At 50.1% G+C, this 13,334-nt stretch overlaps 1 protein-coding gene across 2 annotated transcripts in view; it reads right to left on the reverse strand.

Moving 5' to 3' along the window:
* Positions 1–2,555: 2,555 nt before the first annotated feature.
* TSEN54 (tRNA splicing endonuclease subunit 54) overlaps positions 2,556–13,334 on the reverse strand; it is a 232,703-nt gene continuing 221,924 nt past the window's right edge. Inside the window, exon 11 of one of the 2 annotated variants that reach the window (XM_086930756.1) lies at positions 2,556–6,261. In XM_086930756.1, the coding sequence (XP_086786882.1) occupies positions 6,111–6,261 (151 nt within the window). In that variant the 3' untranslated portion in view covers positions 2,556–6,110. The remainder of the gene's footprint in view (positions 6,262–13,334) is intronic. The other variant, XM_086930757.1, reaches the window with a different exon arrangement.

Genomic DNA, 13,334 nt, shown 5'->3' on the forward strand with positions numbered 1-13,334 from the left:
ACTACTAGATAGTTTTTATGTTTCAAGCAAAGTGGCAGAAGTTGGGTGAGCAATTTGGCACCTAGATTGTCTTGTTGTCCTGGCGGGTTATATATTACTGCTCCAGCTATGACGGTGAAACCATCGCGAAGTACTTGGAAAGGTAGGGTTTGGTGTTCCTTGTATCCGATTACCGGCTCCGGGAGGCAGGTCAGATGATCTCTGAATATGACAGCGACCCCCCCTGCCCTGCTTCCAGATCTGTCTTGGTTAATAATTTTATAGTTGTTGGGAAGCGCATTAGCTAAGTCTGGGGCATTAGTATCTGTCAGCCAGGTTTCAGTAATAAGGACCAGGTCGGGGTTCTTGGTTTTAAGTAACTCCCAGATGTCCAAGGCATGCCAAGGTAGGGATCTAGCATTTAGGTATAGACAAAGGAGTTTGGAGTGGTCATGAATGGTCTGATAGCCTAATAGTGATTGACCCATACTTGACCATCTGAATGCAAGGCAGGAAATTGGTCCATAAGATAAGCATGGGCCGTTCGAATGCATGGCCCTTCATAATAGCCCATTTTATTGGCGTAAAGTAACAGCTCATTGCGGGAGTATCGAATGGGGGTGAGTGAATTTCGGGTAACTCCGGCAGGGGTTGTGGCCCCCGGTCCCGCCGGGCGCAGGCGGGCTTACCTTAGGCGCGCCATTGTCGCGCCTGCTGCACCCGTCCGCTGCGCCTCGGCCAGCACATAGAGGTAACTAGGGAGGGGGAAGCGCGGGCTTGTGGCTCCGCCTTCTGGCTCACAGTGGATGGCCCCTGATTGGTCTGCCTACCTCCCCTTAGGCTCTCCACTCTACCGGCACTCAGCCGTGGTGGAACGGAGCCCGGGATTTGGCAGCCAAAACTACTGGGGTGAGAGGAGCAGCCTGACTCGCTGTCGTCCTCACAGTGCAAAATAGGCAATTTTAAAAATGACGAGGAGCAGCCTAACTCGCTGCCGTCCTCACAGTGCAAAATAGGCAATTTTTAAAAAATGACGAGGAGCAGCCTGACTCGCTGTTGTCCTCACAGGATCAGTGCAAATAACAAATAGCAGTTTTAAAAATGCGAGCGCTTTGTACAATTATTAAAAATCTAAACACAGCGCTAAGGCTACAGCGGCAGTTTCAACAAGGTATGCTACGCGACTGTCAAAACAATGGATTAAATAGGGGGAAGCGCGGGCTCGTGGCTCCGCCCTCTGGCTCGCAGTGGATGGCCCCTGATTGGTCTGCCTACCTCCCCTTAGGCTCTCCACGCTATCGGCACTCAGCCGTTGTGGAACAGAGCCCGGGATTTGACAGCCAAAACTACTGGGGTGAGAGGAGCAGCCTGACTCGCTGTCGTCCTCACAGTGCAAAATAGGCAATTTTAAAAATGACGAGGAGCAGCCTGACTCGCTGTTGTCCTAGGATCAGTGCAAATAACAAATAGCAGTTTTAAAAATGCGAGCGATTTGTACAATTGTTAAAAATCTAAACACAGCGCTAAGGCTACAGCGGCAGTTTCAACAAGGTATGCTCCATTTTTATTAACTCGCCTGACCTCCTCTCGTAGCTTACAGCAGTGGTTTGGATTGCTTGATCAAACCGACTAAAGAGATGCATGTATGTCCCCACGGGGGCTGGTTATTTCAAGGCTCTCACTTATCCAGCTCAAATACCTACATATGACTTATTTCACACCCGAGGTTGTGGAGGGCAAACAAGCAACTTTAACCCACATGCTTCGACTGTAGAGAGGGGAAAGGAGATTTTTTTCATATGGTGTGGGGATGTCCTGTTATTACAACATATTGGCAGAGGATCTTTGACAAGCTCTCGAGGGTTCTTGGAGGTGTGCTACAAACCTGTCCCCATATTGTATTGTTGAGTATTCTGGACGATTAGGAGGAGGCTGTGATAATTGTACTGTGGTTGGGATCAGAACCATGCTTGCTTAAAGATACATTGACAAACACTGGAACTCAACGGCCTACCCACCCCTGGCCGAATGGTTGACTGGAATGGACTGGTCAAGAAGAGCTGTTATATGTATCCAATGGTTGTCTTCAGAAACACAGAAATGTTTGGGAGAAGTAGTGGGCGCATTATGGGTTGAGAGAATGCATAACTGGACTTTCGCTATGTTTATAATATTAAAATATATAAAATATTAATCTTTGATAGAAGTGTCATTTTGAAATAAGTGTTTTGTAAAAGATCTCGCAAATTGTCGAACTTTTAATCTACCAATTTAAATAAGAATTTCATGATGGATAAATATTACTATAGGGAAGTACCCTTTCCTTTCTTTCGCACATTAACTTTCCTATAAATATTTTGTTTACTTCAAAACTGACAAACTAGATTTTCCATTTGAAATGCTAAAATAAATGCCCCTGAACAAATAGTTGAACTAAAAACGACATCCTGGTGCAAAGCACACCGAAGAGAAACTGGTCATTACATCTTCACTGGGCAATATTTGTAGGATTACTTACAACATTACATACCAACTCCTTCAAACCTTAAGAAGGAAAAAACTGTTCACAGTCCAGAGGAGATCAGGAAGGTTTTATTGCTCTGTTTTTCCAAAAAGTCTTCTAAAATGTTAGGAAAGACCGTATTAAATTTTACAAATAATTTTAAAAATATACTTCCTTTGATTACAAGTCACACCATTCACACATGCTCCCCACCACCAGACACTCAGGGGAGGTAAAGTCAGGAGCCACACATGCGCACACATTTAGTGACCCACAATACGAACCACTTCTACCAAACATGACATACTTCAGCGAGTACAAATGTTCATATCTTAGCTTTTGGCAGGCAAGCTTATATAAATACAAACTGTTATCCATATTAATTTGAGATCCTGATGGACTTCTTTTCCAAGACTGTTACTCTGGTCGAAGGTCATGAAGGTCAACAAACTTCAATAAAATCTCTCAGAAATATGTAATCATGTTCCGCTCCAAAAAAAGACCCCAAGCGATGATCTCAAAGCTGCGTCCCAGCCCTCATTTAATTTTGTAGTAAACAATAGAAATCAGACTGGAGAGAGAGGTCATTAGGCAAGGTGTGACAAAATGCTTACACACTCCAGAGGTTGGGTATTGTTCCTGGTAAACACCACCTGTCAATCTACTTGCATTTTATGATGGTCTCAACTTTAGGATATAGAACACTCCTAAAATGTTAGGCATACCAGCAGAGTCTGTTTTAGCACTCTGCAACACCTCATGCTTGGGCATAGCAATGTTTACCGCACTTTGTTCGAAGCACATCTTTGAACCTCACACACCTAATCCAACATTTTCTATATGAACCAAAATACATTCAAACCAGTAAACAACAATGGGATTAGGAATAAGCCTGTGGGGAGTAAAAAAAAACAAAAAACTCAGCCACGCTACGCGGAGCTCTGCAAGTGGCGGAGTTTCTTTAGCTAAATGCCGTTCGCAGTGATTTTCAGTGCCAGGTGCTTGTACTCACTGTGCAATCATCGCGAACTGCACCTTGCACAGCACAAGCGGGTGCTGCTTCCTTTCTGCCGCTCGAGTAGATTTTTACTCGAGCTGCAGCTTTCTCAAAGCAAACAGACGGTTTCTCAACGCGAATGGTTGCGAGCATACCCGACCACTCGCAATAGGCAAACTGACTGCCCGCTTTGAGAAATCTGGCCGGGAGGTTGATTTTCCATGCGTGTGCTCGCCAACTTGATGATGATGTTGACGATCGCGAACGAGGAAAATTCTCACCGGGAGGTGGATTTTCCTCGCTTGCCAACTTGACTGTGATAAACGCGAGCGAAAAAACTCTACTCCAGTTTTTTGGAACCCCGCAAAAGTGGAGTGCGGAAAATTCTGCAAACTCCACGAGCAGAGCAGAGTTCACCGCCCAGACTTAATTAGGAGGGGCGCTAGGAACAAAATACAAATCAGATAGCTTACTCAGTAGTATGAAATCCTACATAAATGCTAAACACAATGTATCTTAACCCCTTCCATGCTCATGACGAGCTCAGCTCGTCATGGGGCACAGTTGAGCTGTGCTGATGACGAGCTGAGCTCGTCATGACACCAGCAAAATGGCAATTTCCAGCACAGGGCAAAAATTACCACAGCAGCGATGTGGTTAAAACTCAGTAATTTTGGGGCTCCTCCTCCAGTACCAATGGAGCTGTGGTTTTAAGGGCAACTCCCAACTCTACCTTGTATTGTTGTATGTATGTGAACCTGTATAGAGTACATCTTACAACAATACAAGTTGTGCTCTACACAAATACAAAAAATGGAAACAATGCAGAAGAAATCTGTGAAATGAAGGGGAAACAGTGGGGGGGGGGGGTGGGGGGGGGGGGAAAGAAAAAAAGTAGCAAGAGGGAAATAAGATATTAGATGGCGAGTATGTCATGGGAAGTACCTACAGTAAGGGCTGCCAGGTGACACTAGACACAGGGAGCGGAGTTGGTAGCAGGAAAAGTGGCTAGCTGCCGGGGCAATTGGTAAGTAGTGGTGAGCAGAGTACATATTTTGCTCCCCTGCCAAGTAAGGAGTGAGGAGGCAGCGTAGGTTCAGAGTAAAAGTTTTAAGGTGTTCAAGGAGAAAACTCTTCAGGTAAGTTCAGTAAATTAAATGCTGCACAGCAATAATGTGCTGCTTTAAGTCTAGGATGTTGCGGTATTTTCTCAAAGAGTGAAATGATGCTGCCATATCGGTCGAGCAGAACTTCCAAGATTCAGGACTCGTTTTTGGAGGAGGTCTCCTAAAAGACTTTCTGTAGGCTTCTAACCCTCCGTACTTAATCATTTAAACTATTTCACAATGTATATATATAGTTAGACTGGTGAAGTGGGATCATTTATCCATCTTGAGAAAACCTCTTCACTGGACCTTATTTCCTGTAAGAAATACAATTAAGACGAAATATCTCTTAAGTGTATTTGGGAGATGAGGTCTTTCTCACCTACAAGCTGAAACCACGTGGTATAACTCAACCCACTGTCTGTAGATCTGCTAATAAACTATTTGAAATACCTGAATTCAGATATCTCACCATGTGATTTTAGTGAGCAGTCACACATGCAATGAAAAAAAATTGTTTATAGCAAGAATGGAAGCAGTACTTTAGAAAATTCCTGATAAACTGTTTGATAAGACCACTCTATCTTCATACTTCGTGGTTATTTTTCCTCTCACTGCTTATTTATCTGCAACTCACAACTGTGAGACACGTAATGCCGCTTTTAAAATCTACTCATCGGTTCACTCATTTGTATTTCATGAAGGTCAGGGATCCCACATCCTCCTCAGATAAGCTGGGGACAAATGGGCCACATCCAACCTCTCCAGGGACGTTAGTGGTCCCAGGCAATCCACCAAGATCAGGGTCTGGAGTCAGATGGCTGGAGACCACACCACATCTATCTTTACGAGAACTGGCCATTAGCGTCAAAGAAATGTGTACTTATTTTGTAACATCATGTTCCCTGGGATACTGTAGTATGTCACTAATTAAATCTTTGTGTGCTAGCCGTTTTTTTCTTCTCCTACGACGTGACCATAAAATACTTAGAAACACCTTGGGGATCGATCGCTATAGTGTACTGTTTTCAACACATAGTTGTGGTCTGGCATAGTTAGATGCACGCCCGCATCTATCCTGTCAAGCAGATTTACTCTCTCACCAATACAGAAAAATCTAAGGAGCTTAATATCTTGAGAAGGTTGGGGACACACTTTATGGAGGAATTAGAAGTGTGCAGGCATATCTCAAAGAGACCAAGGATCAAACAAACCCAGATCAACACATCAGCACACGTCACAGGGAAGACAAGACTCACACATGTTCTGTCTTACACACATTCGAGGGACGTTGGTGGCCTTAATCCTATATACACATACTTATGTCAGGCCTAACAGGCCTTAAAGTAGTTTAGAGGGTGCTCGCTCATTTCAAGGAGGGAAGACCGCATACAGGCCCACCTTGAATTTGTCAGTGGACAGACATGCACACACATGCGTATATAACCCATAGAAATGATATAATTAATCTCGCAGGACTTCGGTGGAACTGTGTGTGTGCAAGCACGCCCACACCACACTATAGTTAGGGGTATACATCAACTGGGAGATAAAAGTCTTTGAAGGAGTAAAAAGCAATGTCTCCACTGTCTACAAGTGCGAAGACGACAGGCACATCCCCGCTCCGCCGACTGAGCTGTTTCAGTGCCCGCAGATCTGGGACCTCTTCGTCAAACCTGCAAAGGAGAAAAGGCCATTCGTGAGGAGGAGACACAAACATCTCAGGCAAGGCACAATTAAATACAATTCAAGCACTTACACTGTGAGCACTGAGATTGCCAGAGGGGCGTGACCAATGCGAGTTAGCAGAGCTACACGTCAGTCAGGGCCCTAATACTGGATCACCAGGAGGTGCTGCAGGACGGGAATACTTCCGGTACGCAGTGTTTACTGGCAGCTAAGCCGTAGGCATACTTTTCTGAAAGTGGTGAGAAAGCAGCTTACTTGAAACATGGCTCCTGCTCCCGCCTGCATTCTTTAAGCCATTACAAGCCAGTATAAATGAAGACCAGAATATTGAAGGGAACTGGCAAACAGCCAGCAGGCAGCATGCCAACGAAGCACTCTTCGTTTTGCCTGCAACATCCGACCTAACGAACAAGTTACTTACCTTCGGTAACGATATATCTGTAAGAAACAGTAGTTAGTATTAGATCCCTTACCTTAGAATATCCCCAGGCGTCAGACTGGATCCGGAATTTTTTGCGTAGCAGTACCCTTGCGCGTCGGTAGGCGTCGTCCGAGGCTTCGCGTCCGTCGTTGGCGTCGTGGGCACCGTGATGATGTCGTCGGAGTACTTAGACACCGCCTCCGCGGGCTGACGTCAGTTCTTAGACACAGCTTTTCCGCGCCAGAAAACGCAGAGCAATGTTAAAAACCAACACAGGTGCCATTGAAACTAGGGCCCTGAAATGGGGTGACGTTAACCCTAGATATCGGTTCGCAGAACGGGGAGGATGGGTGGGGCGGTAAGGAATTTAATACTAACTACTGTTTCTTAAAGATATATCGTTACCGAAGGTAAGTAACTTGTTCATCTGAAAGAAACAGGTTAGTATTAGATTCCTTACCTTAGAATAGATACCCCAGCAATACCAACCCCGGTGGTGGGTCTGCGAACCAATAATCACAACAGAAAGTCCGGGAGGATGGAACGGCCAAAGAAGCCATCCCTCCGGACTTGGCTGTCCAGGCAGTAGTGTCTTGCAAACGTGTGCAGCGATGCCCACGTAGATGCCTGACAGATGTCCTGCAAGGGGACTCCCCGGCCCAGGGCAGTGGTAGCCGCCGTGGCCAGAGTGGAATGGGCCCTTAGCCCAACAGGAGGCTTATTCTTCGCCAAGGAGTAACATGCCTTGATACACAAGACAACCCACCGAGAGATGGTCCGCTTGTGCACCGCCCGTCCCTTCTTAGCGCCCACGTAACCAACAAAGAGTTGGTCATCCACCCGGAACTGGCGTGTGCGATCTAGATAGAACGAAAGCGCACGTTTTGGGTCCAGACGGTGGAGCCGCTCTTCCTCTTTCGAGGGGTGCGGTGGCGGAAAGAAGGTGGGCAAGGTGATAGACTGCCCGATGTGGAAGGCCGTGACAACCTTGGGCAGGAAAGAGGGTCTAGTCCGCAACACAACCTTGTCCGGATGGACAGAAACAAAAGGAGGTTTGGATGAAAGAGCCTGGAGCTAACTCACTCTCCTGGCAGAGGTGATAGCAACCAGGAAAGCAATCTTCAGAGTAAGAAGGCGGAGAGGACAGTTGTGAAGTGACTCAAAGGGAACGCACATCAGATAGATAAGAACAAGGTTCAAGTCCCACTGAGGCATCACAAACGGAACAGGGGGAAACATGTGTGATGCCTTTCAGAAAACGAGTTACAATAGGGGACTTGAACAAAGATGGTTGTTCAGGCAGCCTTAGAAAGACTGAAAGAGCAGAAAGGTAGCCCTTGATAGTGCCCAGAGCAGAGCCCTGCTGGGCAAGAGAAAGAAGGAAGAGAAAAACCTCAGAAAGAGGGGCAGAGAGAGGATCCATAGCCTTTGATGTGCACCATGCCACAAATCTGTTCCACCTGCAGGCGTATACCGAATTTGTGGAGGGACGCCTGGCAGCCAGAATAACATTACAGACTTCAGGAGGCAAGTCAAATGGCCTCAACTGTCGCCGCTCAATCTCCAAGCGTGGAGGCTGGACAGGTACAGGTGGAGGACCGTCCCCTGCTGCTGCGATAGAAGGTCCTCCAGAAGAGGCAGACGAACCGGGGGATCGACAGACATACTGAGTAGCTCGGGATACCAGTACCTTCGTGCCCTGTCCGAAACCACAAAGATGACTTGGGCCCGGTTGCATTTGATCTTGTTCAGCACTCTGGGCAGAAGTGGTGTAGGCGGAAAGGCGTACAATAGACCGCAACTCCACTTGCGACAAAAAACGTCTCAGAGCAAGTGCCGCCTTGGAAATTCCAACGCGCAAAACTGATGACATTGCTCGTTCTCTTCGGTGGCGAATAGATCTAACCAAGGCTCTCCCCACTGCAGAAAGAGACCTTGCGCCACGTCCGAGTTCAGACGCCATTCGTGATCCATCATGCACTGGCGGCTGAGTTCGTCCGCCCTGGCGTTAAGAGAACCTGCCAGGTGTTGAACCACCAAGGTCACGCACTGATGTTCCAGCCACTGCCATAGGCGCAGAGCCTCCTGGCAGAGGGTCCACAACCCCACCCTGCCCTGCTTGTTGCAGTACCACATGGCGGTGGTGTTGTCCGTGAACACCTGCACTACACTCCCCCGGACAGAGGGGAGGAATGCCTTCAGTGCTAGACGAATCGCCCGCAGCTCCAAAAGGTTGATATGGAGCCGGGACTCCGCCGGAGACCAGAGGCCTCTGATCTCCGCCTCTCCCATGTGGCCTCCCCAGCCCTGGAGGGACGCGTCCGTCACAACTACGTGCTCCGGTTGGGGAAAGGAGAGGGATCTGCCGCTGACCAAATCGCGGTCCGTGAGCCACCACTGCAGCTGTCTCTCAGTGCCCTCCGAGATCAGGACATGGTCGGACAGGTTGCCCTGATGCTGGGCCGACTGAAACTTCAGGTCCCACTGCAGAGCCCGCATCCGCCATCGGGCGTGATGCACCGGAAGGCCATCAGCCCCAGAAGCCGCAGTGTCAACCTGACCAAGACTCGGGATAAAGGCTGAAAGATCGGAATCAGAGCCTGAATATCCCGAACCCGCGGTTCGGGAGGATAAACCCGAAACTGCGCAGAGTCGAGAACCGCTCCGATGAAGAGGAGCTTCTGGGAGGGGCACAGGTGTGACTTCGGCACATTGATGGAGAACCCCAGCTGGTGCAGGAGGTCTGCCGTCGTCTGGAGGTGGCTGACGACTGTCTGGGGCGAGCCCGCCTTCAACAACCAGTCGTCGAGGTAGGGGGAAGACTGAAACCCCTAACCTGCGCAGATGAGCTGCGACCACCGCCATCACCATCGTGAACACCCGTGGGGCGCTGGTAAGGCCGAAGGGGAGCACAGTAAACTGAAAGTGCTCGTGGCCTACCGTGAACCGCAGGTAGCGCTGGTGGGCCGGCAGGACGGGAATGTGGAAATAAGCGTCCTGCAAGTCCAACGCTACCATCCAGTCTCCTGGGTCCAGGGCAGCTAAAACCTGAGCCAGGGTCAGCATTTTGAACTCCTCCTTTGGGAGAAAGCCGTTGACGTTCTGTAGGCCCCCTTTGCCCTTCTTGGGTACCAGAAAGTAGTGGGAGTAGCAACCACTCCCTACTTCTGGCCCAGGAACGCGCTCGATGGCCCCCTTGGCCTAGAGGGCCGTAACTTCCTCCTGCAGAAGGCGCAAGTGATCCCCCGACACGCAGTGGTATTGCGGTGGCATGGCTGGAGGGGTCGCCTCGAAGGGGAGGGAGTAGCCCCTTCGGACGATTTGCAGCACACACCTGTCCCATGTGACAGTGTGCCAGTGGAGGAGGTGATGGCAAACCCTGCCCCCCACTGGTGTCACATGGGCCTGAAAGCACGGACTAGGAGGGTTTTGAGGCGGATGCTGCAGGGGTAGGTGTGGACTGACCTCGCCATTGTCCCCGACCGCCGCCGCGGCGGTTTCCACGGCCGCCACCGCGTTGGAAATTAGTCTGCGGTGCGTGGCTCGCAGCACGTGTGGGGGCGACCCTTCCTTGGCCACGAAAGGAGCGAAAGGCACCTGTTTGCTGGCGCGGGGCCGAGAGGCCCAAGGACTTGGCCGTAGCCCTGGAGTCCTTAAAGCGCTCAAGCGCATGGTCTGCCTTGTCGCCAAAAAGGCGACGGCCATCAAACGGCATGTCGATAAGTGTATTCTGGACATTGGCCGAATAGTTGGCGGACCTCAACCAGGCGTGGCGACGAATCGCCACTGTCGTTGCCATCGCCCTGCCCAGTGAGTCGGTGGTATGCAGCCCACACCTGAATGAAAAACGCGCCACATCTCGACCCTCCGCAAGGGTTTGGGCGAGTTTAGCCTTGACCTTCGCTGGGCATTCTGGCACCACGTTTGTGACCGCGTCCCACAGAGAGTGGTGTTGGAAGACCGCAGTCCCAAACTCAGGGAGGAGAATACCTTTTTGCCGCATTGCTCGTACCTCTTGGATTCCCGATCGGGCGAGCCGTCGGGAATGCGGTCTGGGAGTTGGAGGCCTGGATGACCAGGCTCTCGAGGGTGGAAAGGGTGGACAGGAAACTAGGGTCGCGCGGCGCCAGGCGGTTGGCGTCTGGCCACGTTCCTATCTACAGGCAGACCTGTAGCGGGCCTGGACCAAGTGCCCAAAAGAATGTCAGTCAAGGCCTCATTAAACGGCAGCAGAGGCTCAGCCGAGCTTGACTGCGGTTTAAGGACCTCAGTGAGGAGGTTAGTCCCCACGGCCGCGACGGGGAGCTCAAGGCCCAAAGCCCTGGCCGCCCGCGTCAACACCACACTGTAGGTTGCCCCCTCCTCCACAGCCAGGTTGGGGGTGAGACAAAACCAGTGTCTGGAGAAGTGTCCAGACCACTGGCATCCCCAAATTCGCCTGTCCAGTACTGCTGGGACTGACAATCACGTGTCAGAGGGTCCTCAGACCCCTCCCAATACGCCTCATCACCCATCTCCTGATAATCAGGGTTGTCAAGGGATGGGGCCGGTTCGGTGAAGTAGAACTCTCCAAGCAGCGTCGAGAGCGGCGCCCAGCGGCGCCATTCCGATGCCGGAACCGGATAGAGGGAGGCATCGGGGACGGCGTCGCCCGTAGGCGGCAACGGAGGTGACACCCAAGGGACCGGCGCCGGTGAGGTCGTCAGGTCAACCGGCAACGACCCGGATCCGGAAGCGGATCCAGCGGGGCCCTGCGGTGCCGGGCCCGAAAAGCGTTGGCGGTGTCGGGTGGGGCCGAAGCACCCGACCCGCTGGGACCCCCATACGGGTCCGCTGGGCCCGAAGGCGCAGCGGAGCCCGTCGGAGGAGAGAGGGACCTCATGGCCATGAGGAAGCGCTCAATCTCCTCCGGCGTCGCTTGCTGCCCAGGGACCGGAGGGTATGAAGCAGGCTGCGATGCCTTCGACTCAGACGGAGCCGCGTGGGCGGTGTCACCCGAACCCCCGGCCACGTCGCACGAGCATCGGGGGGAGTCGGAAGAGCGATGAAGTCTCTTCGACTTCTTGTGCTTACCCGACGACTTCGAGCCCGAAGACGGATGGTGACTCCTGGAGCTATGATGGCTCTGACCCCGCGACCAGTCCCTCGACCTCCGTCCGGACTGGGACCTCTCGCAGTGCGGGGCCGACTGCCGGAGCTCGAGCCGCTTGCGGGACTGCTCCCGCCTAGCTTTCGACGTCAGGGCTTGGCAGTCGGGACAGGCCTTGTCGTCGATGCCGAGACAGTGAAGGCACCGGCAGTGAGGGTCTGTAACCGACATCAGTCGGTCGCAGTCCTCACAGGGTTTAAATCCAGGCATCCCTACCGGCACAGTTCGGAGTCGAAAGACTTCAAAAATGATTAAAAGGAATCGTAAAAAGTTAGTCAAAAATTTACTGAGGTACCACGTTTTCCAGATCTGCGCTGCTGGCGCGGAAAAAAGAACTGACGTCAGCGCGCGGAGGCGGTGTCTAAGTACTCCGACGAAGTCATCACGGCGCTCACAACGCCGCCGACGCGTAAGGGTACTGCTACGCAAAATTTCCAGATTCAGTCTGACGCCTGGGGAAATTCTAAGGTAAGGAATCTAATACTATCCTGTTTCTTTCAGATTTACTCGTCCCTAGATCTACTCGCCCCTATTTTACAAGTATCTCGTGCCACAGGACTCCCCAGAGGTCACAGTAAACGCATATCAGATCAACTGTGAAAAATAACGTCGCCAGCCAAAATCTTTTTATTACAGTCTACTTGGGATGTCAAAGGATGGGCAATACTTTTGTTGAGACATATTTTTTTAGCCGTGCATGCCTTCTTCACGGCCTCATATTCTTGTGTTCTACGCCCATTATCCACATGAGCATGCAGTACTTCTGATCGTATTCATTTTTCTCTATAGAAAGATCCTATTTCTGGTTACTGTAGGAGATACTGAGGTATTAAGTTCATGAGCTCCTTTTCACTTATCTCTATATCTAAGGGTTTGCCTTCGATTTAATTAATACACGTCTTGTAAATGCACTATTTTGTCTACTCAGGTTTTAGGGGTGAAGTGGAAGAAGGTGGTGGTGGTGGTGGTGGTGGTGGTGGTGGTGAGGGCTGCCTTCCAAATCGATGTTTCGAAGGGTCTACTTGTTTGATGAATCCCAGCTGTCCATAGCCCCATAATGGATGAAAGAGCATCTAACTATATTTTTAGGTTGAAGCCTACCAGACTGACAAGCGCAACTGTCTGATTTGCGAAAAACGTCTTGTGGGCATTCTGAAAGTTTCCCTGGTAATGCATTCCGCTCATTTCTTACCACTGGCTTTGTAGCGCTCAGTTTCTTGCTTTGTATCTGAATTTATTTATTTGCTTTAGGCTGTTCTTGAGTTTGTACCTCCCTAGAGCATAACCTGTTTACTGTATCCTCCAGAGTACTCGCTTTCTGTAAACAAACCTTTAAATTGTGTTCTTGAAACATTTGCTGTGCAGTGCATTAAAAGACAAAGTTCAAAAAGCAGGCTCAGTCTTCTGAGGGAGCTTGGCGTCTACTTTTCTGTTTCGGACTTCAAAGTGAGAGGATTTATGTGACAATCCTGCTGAGCAGCCATGTGAGA

The sequence above is a fragment of the Lissotriton vulgaris genome, chromosome 7, assembly GCF_964263255.1.
Source record: "Lissotriton vulgaris chromosome 7, aLisVul1.2, whole genome shotgun sequence".
Taxonomy (NCBI): domain Eukaryota; kingdom Metazoa; phylum Chordata; class Amphibia; order Caudata; family Salamandridae; genus Lissotriton; species Lissotriton vulgaris.